At 38.9% G+C, this 19,552-nt stretch overlaps 1 protein-coding gene across 2 annotated transcripts in view; it reads left to right on the top strand.

Annotated features, from left to right (window-relative positions):
• Nucleotides 1-19,552, top strand: part of Tmcc1 (transmembrane and coiled-coil domain family 1) — a 179,707-nt gene that overhangs the window by 45,834 nt on the left and 114,321 nt on the right. The window contains exons 2-3 of one of the 2 annotated variants that reach the window (XM_036180847.1): nt 9,372-9,427; nt 13,005-13,701. In XM_036180847.1, the coding sequence (XP_036036740.1) occupies nt 13,132-13,701 (570 nt within the window). In that variant the 5' untranslated portion in view covers nt 9,372-9,427; nt 13,005-13,131. The remainder of the gene's footprint in view (nt 1-9,371; nt 9,428-13,004; nt 13,702-19,552) is intronic. The other variant, XM_036180848.1, reaches the window with a different exon arrangement.

Here is a 19,552-nt window from a genome sequence, read left to right as displayed (position 1 = left end):
CCTCCCAAGTGCTGGGATTAAAGGCGTGCACCACTACCACCCAGTTCTGCTCTGGCTTGCTCTGACCTCAAGGCAACTTTATTAAATAAAATCACATTTCAATACAAATAAAATATCACTATAAACTTCAAACAAACATAGGCCTACATGGAAGAGATAAGTCTGTAAAAACCACAAAAATACAGGAAAAAAATAGTGACCTTGGAACTAGGGAAAAAAAGATGCAGAGGCAGGAAGCTTAGGAAAACAATAACTGAAGGGGTTTGATCTTTGGAACACACAGTAGCAAAATGAAAAGCAGAGACCTTATACTTGTAGAAAATACTTGCAAAACATTTTATCTGGCAGAGAGAATGTGTCCAGCATGTATAAATGACTCTTAGGACTCAAGAGTAAGACAAGAAACAACTAAAAGAGGATAAGAAGCTGAATAGAAGTTCCTCAGAGAACACAAATGGCTGCCAATAAGAGGCTCGTGAGCACACAGAGCCAGGGAAGTGGAAAGTTAAGCTGTAAGGAGGCACTGCTTCCTTCTCCCTGCAATGACTGTCATGAAAGGTCATGTATTGGCAAGGGTGGAAATTGTCTGGAATTCTCTACTGCTGCTAGAAAGGAAGAGGGGAACAGCTACTTTGAGCAATTGAGCAGAGCTTTAAAATTTTTAATTGCATACATGCCACATCACCCATCCATTCAGTTTCTAAATATTTCTCCAAGATAAACCAAAACATATGGTCACATAAGAACTTGTGTACACATGTTCTCGGCAGATTTGTTAATAGCCAAGAACATCAAACAATCTGAATGTCAGTCACAATCTTTATTATACCCTATCTGCAATGAAATACTACTTGGCAATGAAAAAGAAAGAATGATTGATGGCCATCACAGTATTAACATACCTTAAAATAATTAGGCTTAATGAAAGAAGATAGACTTAAGGAAAGTACATATTCTGTGTCTTGCTGTATTTAAACCTAGAAAATGTAAAGTACTCTTTTGTGTCAGAAACATAGTGCTTACAGGGATACTTGGGTGTCATAGAAATGTGTGTCATCTTGAATATGGTAATAGTTATGTTAATGCATCAACTTGTATATGTGAAATCGGTCAGTTTGTATCAGTTAATACCTCAAAGCTATGAAAGACAGGCTGGGTAGGATAATTAGGAGTTGGAGTGTGTATGGTAGGGGGGAGTACGAGGGTGTATGTGGAGGACAACTTCCATATCAGTCTTTGTCTTCTGTCCTTCTTCGAGAAGGGTCGCTTTGCTACTTTTTTGCTGTGAATTCCTGGCTGTCCCAGGAGCTTCTAGGGATTTTCCTGTCTCTGCCTGCCATTTCCCTGTAGAGCACCGGGGTTTCAGCTGTGTGCACTATACATTCAGCTTTGACTTGGTGCTTGGAAATAAGTGCAAATTCAGGTCCTGTACTTGTGTAACCAGCACTTTCCCTCTGAGCTATTTCCTGAACCCCTACTCTTTTTTGTCTTTGTTTGTTGTTTGTTTTTCATGATAGAGTTTCTCTGTGTAGCTCTGGCTGTGGTGGATCACACTCTGTAGACCAGGCTGGCCTCACAGAGATCCGCCTGCCTCTGCCTCCCGAGTGCTGGGATTAAAGGCATGCGCCACCACCACCAAGCAGGACCCTTATTTTTAAGTATAATCTTTATCTAACTTTCTGTAAGTAGTTGGTTTTATTTATTGCCATTGTTCTTTTCATGTTAGATTTTTTTCAGGTTCTTGCTTATGCTCTTTTTTGTTGATAAGAACATGTTACTTTTTGAAAATGTGGCTATAAACCAAGCTAATATAATAAAAAAGCTAGCTTTAGTTGACATATTTTGGGACTAAAATTCCTTTTTAAAGGAAATTTAAATGTTGATTATACTGAAAGTATGACTTTAAGTAGAACTATGGAGTAAATTTTCAGTGTTGCAAAGCATACAGCATGTGTCACCATTGAAATAATCTCAGATGACCTTCAGTGATGGGGATACATAAGCTCAAAATGTCCTTAAGGTATGAACAGCATGACTGTTTAAGTACTGTGCCTTTATGCTCATCTAGAGCTAGCTCAGTTAGCTTTGGTGGTTCACCAAAATTCAACATGCTTGAAGGCGTGCTAAATTGTCATGTGCTTATTATGAGTATTCTCTCCCTGTCTGGTAGGTGGATTTTTCTGTCCTGCCTGCCAGCTCCTAAATAACCACACCAAGACTTCTTATTAATTATGAAAGCTTGGCTGATACATTAGGCTTTCTAACTAGCTCTTACAACTTAAATTAACCTATTTTCATCAATCTACTTTTTGTCTCTTGGCTTTATTACCTTTACTCTGTACTGCCCGTGCCTCTTCCTTTCTGGCTGGCTGGCGACTCTGCCCTTTTTCTTCCTAGCATCCTCTGTGCCTGGAAATCCTGCCTAACCATTGGCCATTTGGCTCTTAATTAAACGAGTGACACTTCTTCACAGTGTACAAAAAGATTATTCTACAACACTGTATTTTTGAGAATTTTACTCTAGTCCAGGCTTGCCTCAGGCTTCCAGTCTTCCTAATAGCCTCCTGAGTACTTGAGATTATAGACCTCTGCTACCAGGGCCCTACCTCTCCTGTTTTTCAGAAGACAAATGATGAGTGCTTATTGATGCAGGAAACTTGAACTGGCCTTCTTCAAGCTTTAAAACATAAATATGTAGCATGAATCTTAAAAGGTCTTATTAATAAAAACAAACCCAGAGATTAAACCTAAGACCTAGGTAATGCTAGACTAGCACTATACCACAAAGATTATCCTCCTCCTGATTTCCAGTTTTTCATAACAATTGCCTTTAGTTGGTATTCCTGCTATTTTATTCCTCTGCTACTGAAAGTTACTAAAAATTGCAAATTAGGGCCAGTGATGGGTCAGAGGGTAAAGACACTTGCTGCCAATATTGAGAATTTGAGTTCAGTCCCCAGGACCCACATGGGAAGCAGAGAACTGACTCTCCTCCCAAATTGTCCTCTGTTCTTTACACTTAAGCGACAATGTGTGTGTGTGTGTGTGTGTGTGTGTGTGTGTGCACCCCTCCTACAATAGATAGATATATATAAAAAAAATTCCAAAAAAGAATAGAGAAGTGAATATTACCACAGGCAATCTTAATAGAAATGAATTCTTAGTTTGGGAAGAAAGCACAGAAGACTTCCACCACCCACCACTGGCTGCCTTCTGCATACACATGTTTGGGAGGCACTGACTTTCAGTTTTCTGTGCTTCCTTTTCTTGAAAGCCATTTGTTGTTTTTCTACATAAGAAGACACTAGGCAGAATTTCAGGGTTATATTCCCTTTAGTATTTCAGAACTTCTGCCTTCATAGATACTAAGACTCTCTCGGGACATTTCTGTGGGATGACTCCTGATGTCATTACAATCCTTGCCAGAGGGTCCTCTGATCTGGAACTGTGAAGGTTGAGGTTAGCAATTGCTGCCTCAGTTTTCACACGCAGAGTTCACAACCTCCCTTTTGTTGATATAAATGTGTCTTTGCTGGCTTCAAATTTACAATCCTCCCGCATCTGCTTCCTGAGTGCTGGAATTAAATACTCACCACTGTTGGGTGATACTATTCTTGGGGCAATGTGAACATCTTCTTATCCCTGACCAAAGTGAGGGTACTACCAAAGTCCAACTTGGTAAACCAGTGACTTTATTGGAATTATTTACAGGAAAAGTATAGGTGAAGAGAAGAAATGATTCAAATACACCAAAACCCACCCAGTGTGATTGATGGCTCACAGAAGTTGGAAACCTGAAGTGCACTGCACACCTTGCAGGCAGTTCAGCAGATGTCTCTTGAGGCAGCTTGTCTTGTCTGAGAGTATCTGTCAGCAGATATATATATGGAAGATGGTACAGTTGTTGTCAGTTACAGAAACTTCCTGAAACTTGTGAGTTATTTATGTCCTGAGCTTAATGAGCTTCCCTGCAGGATAGAATGCTTTACTTTCTTTAGCACATCCTGTGCCTTAAAAAGCATCCGAGATGGAATATTTTATCTCAAAAGAAATTACCATACAGTAGCCACCATGTCTGGCTATTGGTTTTGAAAATATATAGGATTTATACTTTAATGATGGTATTTATTTATCTTTATTTTTTAAAGTATTTGAAGATTATAGACTCTTGTAGTAGTACTTTCTCGTCAGGACAGCCAGTCTGCAAATAATGACATGGAGACTTATTAATTATGAAAGCTCAGCCTTAGCTTAGGCTTGTTATTAACTAGTTTTTATGACTTAAATTAACTCATAATTTTTAATCTACTTTCTTCCGTGACTTGTTACCTCATCTCCATCCTGCTTCCTTTGCATCTGGCTGTCAACTCTGCCTTTCTTCTTCCCAGAGTTCTCTCTCTGCTTGGAAGTCTCACCTATACTCTCCTGCCTAGCTATTGGCCATTCAGCCTTTTACTACACCAATCACAGCACTAAATCTTTCACATAGTATACGAATATCCCACAACAGACTTGATACGGAAAGCTGATGTCTTCCCTTTATCTTGGGATTTGATTACTCATAGGAATGAAAGAGTAATCTTTAGGTAGCTGTGGAATTATCTACAGTCAGAGAGATATTTACAGATTACCTCTACTTTTGTCTAAATATTTCTATCTCTCATTTTTTCATATGTTAAATTACTGGTATACACACACACTCACAGACCTAAGCCTGACTTATCACATGCCTTGGTTTCAGGACAAATAAATCAAGTTGCAACTAGGCCAGAAACTTCTTCCCTGCTGGCTAGCCCTCAGTGTTGAAAGGTGCACTGGGGAGAATTGCAGATGAAAGAAAGTCTTCCTCAGGTGTGGAGCCTGTGTACAACAGTACTGTCCAGCCCGGGAAGATGAGTTCATTGTTGCAAGGTCATTCTCTGCTACTGTAAACTTGATCAAAAACCTATAGCTGGAATGATTCTTAGCCCTAGAGAGGAAGCTCCTGCTGTTGTTTCGTTAAATAACATAATGTATCTGTCAAATTGCCTTCTAAAAATCTATGCCCATGCACTAGTGCTGCTGTCAGCTTTGGTCAGAAAAGCTTCTTTTGCAGAGGTTCCTGGTGAGAGACTCACAACTGGCTAAACAGAGAAGCAATGACTGTTTAATGCCCAGTCACAAATGGGACGTCTGTATTACAACTCTGTGACTCAGAGAACATTATGGAAGAAGGGTGGAGATAAATGTAAGAGCCAAAGAAAAGGAGGAGAAGGTATAGAACACTGACTTCTGGGCATGCTGTGCCATGGCTGCTGTACTTTTGAACCTACACCAGTTGTGACTACCTGTACAAGATAGCCTGTCCACACTGTATCATGGAAGGGAGGGGTTTATAGAAAATTAATAGTTCATGGAGGTTCAGTGCTGTAGCTATTGGTAAGGAGCCCATCTTCCTGTATCAAGCTCTCACTGTGCTACTATAAACAGCCCTAATGTCACTCATTATGTTAAAAAAACTACAAGACACCAACCACAGATAAGAATGTGTGAAATGGGTTGGGGATTTAACTCAGTGGTAGAGCGCTTGCCTATAGTAAGCTCAAGGTCCTGGGTTCGATCCTCAGCTCAAAAAGAAAAAAAAAAAAAAGATTGTCTGGAAACACCAAAGGACAATTCCCTCAAAACAAGCATAAACATATGGTGAACTGATGGGAAGCCAAAGGCAAAGAGAGCAATTTAAAAAGGGAAAACATGGCACATAGCAGGACAATGGTACCTATCCACATAAACAAATAGACAAAATGCCTCTCTGTCTGCTTACAAAACAGTGGAAGAAGAAATGTATAATGTTGTTTGGTATTCCCCACAGTTTTTGGATTCTTTTGAAGTAAGAAGAACTCACTTTCTTCCTTCTTTATATTTTAGTTCAGGTTAATTTCAGCCATCCTCAGGTGTATTTCTTTTTTCAGTGATTTGAAGTATGCTGTTTCGGTATGTGTGTAAGTGCCTGTTAGGGCATTGTTCTTTAGCCAGGCAGTGGTGGCACATGCCTTTAATCTCAGCATTTGAGAGGCAGAGGCAGATGGATCTCTGTGAGTTAGAGGCCTGCCTAGTCTACGGAGTAGTGAGGTCCAGGATAACCAGGGCTACCCAGAGAAACCCTTTCCAACAACAACAAAGGGCATTGTTCTTTGGCACTGTGTTTTCTATTGTAGCACTTCCATTTGGTTCTTCATGATTTTCATTTCTTTGTAAAAATTCCCTCTCTCACATTTCTACCTTTTCTATTGGAGCCTTTACTGCATTATTGAGCCCTGCTTTAATTTTCTGGCTGTTCCAAAGTGTATGTCATGAGCCTGGCCCTGATGATTATGTTGTCTCTACAGGATGTGTTTATTTTATTGCTGCTTTTAGTATATTTGTTCAAATATTTGTTCAAAGGAGTATGTGTTTTATATATTTATATAATAAATACTGAGGAAAATACTGGATATATTTGACCACAGGCTCCTGTCTGCTAGTTGTTTAGAATGGGGGTTTGTTTAGAGTGGCGATCAATTTAGAGTTTGGCTGTTTGGTGTTTATTATATCTATGGGTTACTGAAGTTGACATTCATCGTTGCCACGGTAACCAAAAGCTTCAATTTTTTTTTCCTTAGTAATCTTTGTTCCCTTTGTGTCTGCTTGACTCTCATTTTTTTGAGCCTGTTCTCAGAATGCCTTTATTTTCCAGCTTCCTAGTTGTGTTCTATTGTTATTTGTATTTAGATTGGTGTTAGTAGTAGAGAGCCAGGAGAGTTCTGTGATGTTCTGATTAAGCCTCAGATTTGTTCAGGTACCAGAACCTCGGTCTGGGAATGTAGTCATCACAGGACTACACAATACTGTTCCCCTTCTTTGTTTTCTGTGACTGGTAGGTATCCACAAGTAGGTTTCAGACTTTCAGCAGGCTACTGCTGTGAGGTAATGTAGCTCTCCTAGTTTGTTTTTATGTCTCTGCTGTAGTTTTTACTTTTTAATTTTTATTGTCCAACTTTACATGTGTGTTTTGTAAGTACCAAAGTTTTTTCTTCATTAATATTTTATCTTTTAGTACTCTCATATTTAATAGAATTACTGATATATTTGGGCCAACTTTTGCTTTTTATGTGTTACACCTATTCTGTGTTCCTGCTTTCTCCCCTTTTGGGGGTTTGTATCTTTAAATTCTGTTTTCTCTTTGTACCAGTGTAGTGGTTCTCCTGCTGGACTAATGGGATTACTAGTCACCTGTCCCTCACTCAGGAATGAAATAGTCTATGTACATGTAATACAGTACACATTTAGTTTTAATAGTTTTAATAGCATAACAAACAGGATTCAGTTTTCTGTCTCTTTGATGGTAGATCATGGGTATAGCTATTCCCCTGGACCTGAAAGATCAATGGACCATGCTCATTTTGTTTTTTAAGTACTTCTTTGCAGTTTTTTCAGCCTAACCCAGGAGTTTAAAACTATAAACTTTATTTTTCCTTTGTCGCCTGTCTTGTATAAACCATGCTAAGCCAGGTAACTATTCAGGGTAAAATAGGCTTATATTAAAAAATAGAAGAAGTCTCTGTCATTATAGAAAACTACAAGGAGTTTAAAAAACTGATTTTTAATTTTCTTCTGAAAGGGAAGAATGTGTACAGTGTAAATACAGCTGTGACTAAGAAACACTGGTCATAATAGGATCTTTACTGAGAACTTTATGGAAAGGGATTCCAAAGGAATCAAGAGAAAGATAGAGTTGGGGTTTGATTTTTTTGTCTACCATGTGTCCAGGTCACTGTCTGTGGCTGTGACAGATGTCAGACAGACATTTTTAGGGAGGAAGGATTGGTTTTGACCTGATTGCTAATGGTGACTGTCTGTGATCATGATTCCAGCCTAGCTCTGTGTGTATGCATGTACAGTACATGTATACTCATATTCCTGTGGGGGTGAGAGCATGTGCTATGGAGGTCAGAGGCCAGAAATCAGGTGTTGTTCCTTAAGTGCCATCCGCTTTTTTTCTTTTCTTTTTTTTTTAGACAGGCTCTCTCACTGGTCTGTAACTCACCAATTCACCTGGCTGGCCAGCAAACCCCAGGATCCACTTGTCTCCACCTTGCCAGTGGTTCTGGGGCTGCAGGTGTAGATGTGTTCTGAGGGTCACACCCAGGTTATCACGCTTTACCAAGTGACAGTCTCTCCTGCTCTAGTTTAGCTCTCACTTGATGCTTTGTCCTGTTCTCAGCTTTCAGGGGTACAGATCTTGTTTTCCTCCGAGCTGACTTCCCTGAGAGTAAACTTGTATTTTATCTCTATAATGCTGAGTATATACAGATATTCCTACGGTGCTTCTGTACTTAAATTGTGTCTCTAGTAATGGCTGTTAGAAGCTAGTTTTCCAGGAAATTTTCAGTTTTGATGCATTACATTTCTCAGTTGTACATAGTAAATAGATTTTTTAATTCCCTCATTTTTTTCCTTCCTTTCTCCTCACTCCCAAGTTTTGAGGTAGGATTTCACTGTGTAGCCCAGACTGGCCTGGAGTTTGCTAGGTGCCCCAGGGAAACCTGGGTCTATGATCTTGGGGTCATAAGTATTAGGCTACTCTGCCTGACTTTAGAATGCTTTTGAATGGGAGCTTGCAGACATTTGCAAACAGAAGTACTTGAGAAAATGTTTATGGAATTGTGGTGTTTTCTTGTGCCTCTTTTTAAATTTCATGTGAGTTCAAGACTACAACTGGGACAGTATCTGTTTGTTATTCAGTACAATCATGCCAAAACATTTATTGTAACTCTGTGACACCCCCACCCTGCCCCTGACACAGTCTCATTATGTGGCTCTGCCTACCCTGGGACTTGCAATGTAGACCAGATTGGCCAGAAATTGGCTGTCTCTGCTTCTGGAGTGCTAAGAATGAAGACATGTACCACTGCACTTGGAATGTTCACTTTTTTCTTTTTCTTCCCCCCCCTTTTTTTAGATTTATTTATTTTATGTATGAGTGCCGTATCTGCATGTATACCTTTATGCCAGAAGGGGGCATCAGATCCCACTAGAAATGTGATTGCTGGGAATTGAACTCAGGACCTCTGGAAGAGCATCAGTGCTCTTAACTGCTGAGCCATCCCTCCTTTCAATGCTGATAATTTTTATATTTTTTCCAATATATTTTCTTTCTTGACTACAAATTTATTTTTTAATTTTTAAAAAAAATTAGAAAATGCTGACAAAAACCTAAACAATGACCCCACCCCTTCCTACTGGTGGAACATAGAATTGGAATCTTTTGTAGACCTTTAGCCTTCCCTATGTGTCTGGAATAGGGGAGCTCCAGGCTAAGCTTCACTTCTGTTCTTATGCTTGTTTTTCAGCTTTTCCTGAAAGGACAGCTTTGCCCCCCGGATGTGATTGAGGAAGAGCAGTGAAGGCAAGTATCCAAGTCTTCATGACCTGTGAAAGTAACGTGGCTCACTGCCAAACATAAAAACAAAAAGTTAACAAGAAAAAGGAATAAAATGAAATAATTTGTGTATAATTGAGGATGGTTTTGTGGAGTGCCCTTTTAAACATTTGTTGGACTTTAAAAAGCAATTTTCCATTTATTTCTAATGTTAATTCAAAGCAACTTGCTTCCTGAGTATGCACTTACCATCTATTATGTCTTAAGCAAAACTGTGATAGAAAAGTGAATTGTGGGAAATTCTGAGAATTGAATGAAACTGACCAGAAATGTGTGGTGTGTACATGGATGCTTCTTGCTCTTCTTCGCCCATATTTCACATCTCTTTTGTCATGTCATTTTGCTCCTCTTTCCTTTTCTCTGCCTTGTCCCCTTTACTATACGAATGTGACATTTTAGAGATAATAAGTGAAAGAAAAGCCAAGTCCCTCTCTTATTAGAGTACAGTTAGCTTCATAGTGGAGCCTTATATATGGCAAGCCAGGGATCTAAATGTAACTTTGATTTTCTTCATAAACTGATCAACAGTTACACTTATTCTAGGATGACTGTCTGAGAGAAGAAAAAGGCAGGGCACCTGAAAGTCTTGAGATTACGGAGTTCCATGAGTGCTAGCATTCTTACTATCAGTATTTGCAGAGTTATGACACTGTTATTGTCATTGGTTATTTCGTGTAACACTTGATCTTCATTAATATTTGGTATGCCTCAACCAAGGACCTTAGAGGTCTTCTGTATAGAGACTGGAGGAGCCATCACAATTCTGACCATGTTCTATATGTATGATGTCATAGCAAATGATAGCTGTACCTCTTACCAGGTTACATCTTCTATCAGAAGTGGGTAATCACAACTTACTGCTTAAAACTCAGCTTGGGTGTATTTAGGGCTGTATGTTCCATGGGCCTGTGCTAGCTAGTGTAATTAAGATAAGCCTTGCTGTTAGAAATACTGGGATGCAACCCCTCATCTTCACAGTTGTGAACAAGAGCCTTGGCTTGGAAAATCGGTACCATGCTGCAGGTTTCCCTAGGATTGCTAGAATTTCTTTGTAATCAGTCATTTCAATTTTTTTTTAAAAAAATAGACAGTTGTACAAATGCTAGTGAAATCTCAGATGAAGTTATCTGACATTTAAAATATACCATATTCTCCAAATGTTTTAGATGGGAAGCAGACAAGTGGTCAGTTGGTTAGTTCTAATACTGCCCAAAGAAAAGTGTGCTGAGTAGTTGACTCCTAATACCTTCTTTTGTGAGATAAGCAATTCATTTAGTTTCTCAGTTACCTTAGTAACATTATTTTATTCATGGTATCTTTTAATATCATGGGATAAATTGTTCTGTTTTACTTATAACAATAACCAGGTCAGTTGTACAGTTTGACTAATATAGTATAAATAAGGAAAATCACAAACCACCTGGTAACTGTCAGCCTTGCTATGACATCCTCCCATATTCTCCATCTCAGCATCCCAGTGGAGTAGAGATTGACAGATGTACACTGTAACCAGTGCTCGCATCTTGGTCATACAGCCCTTTTTCTCTGAGATTACTACAATTCAGTAATACTAGTCTGCCAGGCAAACACATGAGGGAAGGTCAGGCTAATTAAATATGTATACTACTGGCAAAAGTTTTGCCCACAAAGAGCCCAAGAAAACTGCACTAAATCTAAGACAATAAGAGTTTTTCTGTTTTTGGCTCCAAAGGAAGATCAACAAACCTAATGCATATGTACAGTTAGGAAAGGGATAGGTGGCCATCTAGAGCACAAAGAATTTCAGTGGAGGACAAGGAGCCTCCCCACTCTTAACAGCTGCTCTCAGTTGCCTCCTTTGGGAACGAAGAAACATAATGGTATTCAAAAGCAGAAAGGTACTGGTGAGAGATGAGTGTCTTTTAACTCTGACACTCTTTGTGTTATTGAGTCATTAAGAGTCAGCAGATGAGGAAACAGGTTTGATAGAATAGGGACCATTGGAGCCACTGTGCCAGTGTCCATGTCCTGAGACATGAAGGTATGAGAATAGTCATCAGGGAGTGTGAGTGGATCTGTGTTTCCTGTCCCTCAGCACGGTAGCCCGTGTTCACAATGAGCTTGTTTATGCCTTCTGCCTCGCCACTTGACAACAAGACTCATACCCCAGAACAGGAACTTTTGGTGCTTAACTGGCAGTGACAGATTGCTCGGGGTACTCGTAATGTAGAGTTTTAAAATCTTCTAAACAGCAACAAAAATTGAGAGAAAATATTCAAGAACTCCAGTACTGTGTTTTGTCCTCTCTAGTAGCTTCTATGCATTTATATAATTTTATATATTTGCACAAACTCAATAAAAATAAAACACTTTTTATTAAAGAAAAGAGATCTGATCCCTGACCATCCACCCCTCCCCTTTGCATGTAATTTCAGTAGCTGTGACAATCATGCTCTTAGTTTCAACTTCCTTTTCCTGTGTTTAATATTGGCTTATCATCACTATTTAACCTCTGGCCTTTAATTTTTCTCTGCTCTTCCATTGTGCCTAGTTGACTGTATTACATCTTTGCTTTTGAGTTTATATAGATAGATAGGAAGCATCTATCAAGAATAATACAGTTGAGAAAGGGATTTCTTTGGATCTCTTTTCTGATTTTTTTTTTTTAAAGAATTGGTGTCACTGTATAGTCCAGACTGACCTAGAACTTGCTGTCTGTAATCTAGATTGACCTTTGACTCTCATCTTCCTGTCTTAGTCTCCTGAGTGCTAGAATTACAGGTGTGTGCCCCCTGCTCCCCAGTTCAAATCTCCCTTTTTGACAGCTGGTATTGAACAAAGCTGTATTCTCTCTGAAGACTGATTTGTCTGGACTATTCATATATTGGAGCCAGAAAGGTTATTTTGACTTCAGCAGAGAATTCCATTTACGAGATTTTTGTTTTGTTTTGTTCTCCCAAAAAAGTAAACCTGTTGCCTCTAATTATCATTGAGCTTGATGAATATGGATAGATGGTAGGTAGCAAGAGATTCCAAATTTTCATTAAGATCCACATAGATTGGGATATTCATCTCTTACTGTTATCTGAATTTGCTGAATTTCAGCATGTAGATACTTAGCTATGATTAAAATTTTAAAAAAGTTTAATTGCCTCAGCTAGACTAAACATATGAGATGGTCTGTTCTCTTGATTTTCTAAGCAATGGCTGGTTGTCCTGTCAGCTGCTATTAGAGTGTCTATTCCAAGATGGTCCATCCTTCTTCATGTACTGAAGCTTGTAAGGGATCACTCTCTCCACCCTACCCTGACATGGCTGTTTTTATTTTCTGTATCCTTGTTCTGGGCTTTTTTATTCTAGAAAATACCATAACCTATTACCTGAAAAATTATCTTTTAATCTTCTGATTAAAGATTGCTTAATGGTAATAACTTATTTGTTTGGCTAGCTGCATGTTTTTCTTTTAACTGTAGTGTTTCTGTATTTTTGCATGGTTGTATGACACAAGGTTGTTTTCTTTTTTTTTTTCCTTTTTCTTTTCTTATTTCTTTTTTTTTAACATTAGGTAGGCATGAAGCCTCCATCTCACAGCTGCATGCATAGTCACTGTTGAAGCAAATGCCTACCTAATTTGAAAGTCTCGGTGTGTTTAAAATTTTTTGAGTTTGCAAATAAGCTTATTAAGCTTACTGATGGAGCCTTCCGGCAGTGAACAGTTATATGAGGACCCTGATCCTGGAGGCAAATCCCAAGATGCAGAAGCCAGGAGGCAGACAGAATCAGAACAAAAGTTATCTAAAATGACCCACAATGCTCTGGAGAACATTAATGTGATTGGCCAAGGCTTGAAGCATCTGTTCCAGCACCAGCGCAGGAGGTCATCAGTGTCTCCACACGATGTGCAGCAGATTCAGACAGATCCAGAGCCTGAAGTGGATCTGGACAGTCAGAACACATGTGCTGAGATTGATGGTGTCTCCACCCACCCCACAGCTCTGAATCGTGTTCTGCAACAAATCCGAGTGCCACCCAAGATGAAGAGAGGGACAAGCTTGCATAGTAGGCGGGGCAAGTCAGAAGCCCCAAAGGGAAGTCCCCAAATCAACAGGAAATCTGGCCAAGAGGTGGCTGCTGTTATACAGTCAGGTCGACCCAGGTCTTCATCTACAACTGATGCTCCTACCAGCTCTTCTGTGATGGAAATAGCTTGTGCTGCTGCTGCTGCTGCGTGTGTACCCGGAGAGGAGTCGACTGCAGAACGGGTAAGTCTGTTAGATTTCTGTTAATTGGCTGTTTTTACAGGCATTATATGTGTGTATACACACACACATTCTCTCTCTCTCTCTCTCTCTCTCTCTCTCATGACAAATGATCAGTCTGGGTTTTAAAGTAGTATTTTGGTTTTTAGTTAGATATGTAAAAATTTTCCAAGATGGGTCTAATAGTACAAGCACTAAAATCAGTGCTTGGTAGGGGAGGCAGGAGGATCAGGAATCGACTGTGTAGGGTTTGAGACCAAATATCATTTAGGCCTGCCGGCCTGCCTGTGTAATATGAAACTATGTCTCAAAGAAAGAAAAAAGAAAAGAATTTTTATTTACTTTTACCAGTGTGCAAAGCATGGCTTTGACCTGATGATTAACATGGAATTTGGTATGTTGATTATTGAAAGTTCCTCACTTTTGTTTTTCATGTTTAATTTATTTGTATGTGTATGGAGGGGCACATTACAGAGTGTGTGTGCGTGCCATATTCTCACCTTCTGTCATGTGAGTTCTGGGAATTGAACTCAGATCTCCAAGGTTGGCAGTAAGCACCTGTACTCACTGAGCTATCTCATAGTGGTGGAGATATCTCTTGTAGTCCAAGCTGGCCTCAAACTTACTGTGTATCAGAGTACAACTTTGAAGTTCTGGTCTTCCTCCTGCTTTTCCCTCCCAAGTGCTGGGGGTATAAGCATGTATTACCACACCCAGTTTATTCAGGGCTGTGGATTCACCCAGGTCCTGTGCATTCTTGGCAACCTAGCTCATAGGTTCAGTTTTCCTTTCCTTCTTAGGTTAATGGGATATTTTTCCCTATATAAAAACCTTATTAACATACTCAAACTTTACAAACCTCTGAAAGTAGTAGTCTCATCCTCATGTATGTCCATAATACATGTGTGCAAAATAAACTGGGATCAGTTCACATCAAAGTATTATCTTTGAGCTCACAAAGGCAGATTGATAGTCATAAACAATTGTTTTCTCAAAAATGCTATTTTTAAAGTGTAAAAATTAAGTATTTTGAATTTTTAAAAAATGTGCTCAATGTTGAAAACTTTAAAAATACAGAAATGAAAAGAAGAAAAAATAAAAATAGCTCTTGCCAATGTTTTGGTATGTTTTATTTAATATACTTCTTGCATTTGAAAAAAATTGAAGAAAGTTTAAATTTATTTTTCATTCAATTTTATTAATGTTATAAATAAAATTAAACTCATCCACTGTTGAGTTTTTTCAACTAAAACTGCTATGAGCATTTTTCTATATCTGTAAATACAATTTCACTATAAATTTTTACTGATTATATAATACTGTGGCCTTTCTTGCTGTATTATCAGTTTGTCATTTCATATATTATAGAATATGAAAATACTTACATTGTAATATAGTTATCTTTGCTTAAAATAACACTTGAAATTAATAGATAATGTACCTTATGGTATCTAATGACAGTCATAATGATAGCTGCCATTTATTCTTTGTTTATGATGTGGCAGGAAGTACGTTTAAATGCATGTAATTTTCTCTTAGGTACTTAGACAGCCCTATACTTGGCTTTGATAGATTGTTTTTCATTGTTGTTGATGAGACAGCAGAAATGTAGGAAGTTAAGTATTCTCATAGTTTCATAACTAGCCTGTTTCACAACTAGAACATTTCAGAGCTTAAGTAATCTAGATTTTTTTTTTTTTTTTTTTTTTTTAGACAGGTCTCGTACACTGTAGCACTGGCTGGCCTGGAACTCACTGGAGACCAGGTTATCCCTGAACTGACAGAGATCCACCTGCCTCTGCTTCCTGAGTGCTGAGATTAAAGGTGTCTGACACCACACCCATCCTTAGAACATGAATTTTTATTAGGCATGTTTTCTAGCTACTGTGTTCTATGTATATAGTTTTTCTTTCTCTGACTTATAAATTTTATATATGATAATTATATATAATGTAAAAGTTATATATATAACATAATAGGAAAAATTAGCTAATAGCATTAAGTTATGAAGATTCAAGTGGTTTTATATTAGACCTTTCTGTCAGATTTTTAAAATTAGCTGTCCTATAGAATCAGGTCAGTTTTACCCATTGTTTGTGTTCACATTTCTTCCACAGTGTCCTTGAGAATTCTCTGGTCCTAACCCATGAATTTACCTGAAGCATATACCCATGAACACACAGAATGCTATAGGCGTGATGGGTGGGGAAATGACTGATACAGTGAGAAGAGAAGGACCATCGGGGTGACAGGAGTTAGAAAGTCTTTGATTTGGGATTGGTCTAAGAAGTAAGAGCCAGCTACATACACAAGTGTTCTGGGGTAGGTAAAGGTATTAGTTGAAGGTAAGGGAATTATACAAAAAAGGAAAATGATGTTGAAGGTTAGGATGGCCAAAGAAGTGTGCTGCCTTGGAACCTTGTTAGAATGACTGGCAGGAGTTGGCCCTTTCTTTTTCTTTTCCTTTCCATCACATACCCATTCAACATGTGTGATCAGACTTAGGAGTTCCTATTCTGTAAGGCATTGTAGAAAAACGCTGTGATTGATATTTAGGTATATAGTACCTGATCTTAGCTCCTAAGAGTATTTTAAACTAGCATGATGAATGATATAGTGGGGTAGTGGCCGCACATAAGAGTAAAGCTGATGGAAGGGCAAAAAGCCACTGTCTGTATTGAGTTTACTGTATAGAAATGGAAGGTAGGTCAATAAAGCATGAATAAATGCACAGTTGCAAAGAGTGAGAACTCTTTAAGTAAAAGGTCAGGGAAGGCCTTGTGAAGAATATACTACCTGAGCAAAGACCTAAGGATGTGAAGGAGCAAGCCAACAGGTGCCTAGGCAGAAAGAGGAACAACTAGAAATGTCCTAGAGGCCTGAACAATACAGAAATTTTGCTGAAATAGTTTGTTAGGTTTAAGGTAAAAGGTTAATGTACTTCCAAAACAGAGGTCATAGCCATTGTATGTGTGTCAGATGAGTGAGGAGCAGTACTTGGAATAGTTCTTTCTAATAAGAACTTGAAGGATTGAGGAATGGTTCAGTCAAGCACAAGAAGAACCTGAATTCAGTTTCCAGAACCTTCATAGAAAAACCAGGTGTGGCCGGGGAACGGTGGCATACACCTTTAATCCCAGCACTTGGGAGGCAGAGCCAGGTAGATCTCTGTGAGTTTGAGGCCAGCCTGATAGATAGAGTGAGGCACCAAACAAAAACAAAAACAAAGAAAAGAAAGAAAAACCCAGTTGCATTGTTCACCTACCTGAAATCCTAGTGCTGAGGAGATGAGATAAGAGGGTCCTTGGGTCATCTTGGCCAGCTAGACTGCCTGAATCAGTAAGCTCTAGATTCATTGAGATCCCTGTCTCAAAACTTTGGGTAGAGGGACTGAAAAGATGACTCAGTGGGTAGGAAATGCTTGCCGTGCAACCTTGAGGACCTGAGTTCACACCCTACTCCAGCACCCAGATTAAAAAACTGGGTGTGGGCATATTTGCACCCGTAACTTGAGTTGTGTGACTGGAGACAGGATTGCTAGGACTTACTGGCTCCTAGCATCTCTCCAGATTTACTTAGTAAAAGAGCCTGTCTCAGAGGAATAAGAGAGAGTAATACATCAGGACATGAGGCATCTGCCTCTGGCCTCTGCACCCACACTCACATATTTAAACAGAGGAATTGGGGAATGGGTGAGGAAGATACTCAGCAGAGAGCTGTGGGCTCCATACATATACACAAAAGAATTTGATCTACGGGTAATATTCAAACTTTTTTGTAGATTGAATGTTAGCACTCTGAAGCTTTATAGACTTATCTGTGGACATAGTCCTGTTGTCTATTCTAAGATATTTTCTCAGGTCGCCCTTCCTCCCAAAGTGTGTTTGTGCTTTTCCTTACATTCCACATATGTGCATGTATAGATACACACAGGTATTTATACTTTTTATACAAATTTTGGGGTGTAGTATGTAAATCGGAGCTGCCTTTTTCATTACTTTTCTTACAACAAAGACCTTATTCTACCAATTCCTTAAGTATCCCTTAAACATCCCTAAATTGTTAACAGTAAAGTCAGTTTAGGCCTTGTTATCAAAGACCTTACAGTGTTGGGAAGGCAGGGTTACATAAGTGGCAGTCTAAGAAGCAGTGTGATTGTATCCATTCTAGAAGTCAGAAGCTTGGGTTTTTGATCTTAGTTCTATTTCTGATCTTAAATTCTGTTAGCAGTGTGACCTTAAGGAAATTCAACTTTCTAGGTGAGGTCATTGTGCTAAATAATATTTAATGTTACTTCCAGTCTGGAAACACTACATTTGCTTAGAAAATTAAAATAGCTGTATAGCACAGTAGAATTAGCTGCTGAGTTGTTCAGAGCTGGTAGAGTTGGTCCACTTACTCACTGTAGGTCCTGATGCCCTCCTACTGAAGAGCTCAGTTGATCAGTGTGCAGCATCTTAGCCTCCATTCTCAGCAGTGAAAAGGCCTAGGGAGGGAGCAATACATCATCATATATTACTAAAATTAAGGGCAGTACAAGTTCAGAGAAGGGCTAAAGAGACAGGCAAGTTGAATGGGCACTCTAGAGAATGGGGCCTTGCCTAATGTCCCAGAACTATGAAGCCCCATCAGAATATCACTTCCTGTCATAAGGTAACAAAACCAATGCAGGTAATCAGGTGTCAAGTAATTGAGATACAAAGGAAAACTGCAAAAACACTCCCAAGACTTAGTCTTAGCTAAAAGGCAAAAAAGCAATACAAACACCCAGTTGTCCCCTTGAAAGCTAGGACTATGCTTGTTAATTCTTTACATCTCACATAGAACCCTACTGACAGTAAACAGACCTTTAGGGGACATTCGAAAGATTAGATTAGATTAATTAAATTAATTAATTAGATTAGACTAGACTAGACAAGGGAAGATTAGAGAGTTGTGTGGCTGTGTATAACTGATTTTTTTAAATCTCACCTTTGTTTGAGCAATGTGTGTGTGAAGCTAAAGAGTTTGATAAGACTCTAAGTGTGTGGGGGGGGGCTAGAGATATGGCTCAACAGTTAAGACCACTGGCTGTTCTTCCAGAGAACCTGTGTTCAATTCCTGGCACCCATATGGTAGCTCACAACTGTCTATAACTCCATATCCAGGGGATCTGACACCAATGCACATAAAGTTAAATAAAAACAAAATTTTTAAGTTTCTGAAAGGGACTGAAAATATATTAGAAGGACTCTCTCCCGGAGAAGATATTTTCTTTGCTCTTAGCATTTCCTGGTTGCCCAAGGTTGTTGAGACCCCTTCCATGTTAGTATGTCCATTGGTATTGTTCAGGTCTTTTATTTTTTTGGAGCTGAGGATCGAACCCAGGGCCTTGTGCTTGCTAGGCAAGTGCTCTACCACTGAGCTAAATCCCCAACCCCATTGTTCAGGTCTTATTTGATGAAACTTCATGGGTCTGTAGCCTCTCTGACATTTCTAGGAAACACAGTTTTAGCAAACTTCCTGCTTCTCTGCATTTTACAACCTTTCTGCCTTCTATTCTGATACCCCCGAGCCTTCAGTACAAGAATTGTTTTACAGATGTATCTGTTTAAATTTGGGTACTACATGATCTCTTGTTCTCTGCATTTTGATTGGTTGTAGTTTTCTATAATGGTCTCTTTCTGTTACAAAGGTAAGTTTCTTTGATATGAGAGGTGAGAACTAAATCTATCTGTGGTCATAAGAACAAATATTGAGCACATAGTTAGGAATTGGAAGAGCCTCCTTGATTGGTTGTTCAATACCAAGTAATTATCCCTGAGATCATAGACATAGAGGTAGCATTATATGAACTGAGCATGTTGTATTCATG

This window comes from Onychomys torridus, chromosome 3 (genome assembly GCF_903995425.1).
Source record: "Onychomys torridus chromosome 3, mOncTor1.1, whole genome shotgun sequence".
In the NCBI taxonomy this organism is placed as follows: Eukaryota; Metazoa; Chordata; class Mammalia; order Rodentia; family Cricetidae; genus Onychomys; species Onychomys torridus.
Note: the sequence above shows the minus strand (reverse complement) of the source record. Positions and strands in the feature narration are given on the sequence as shown.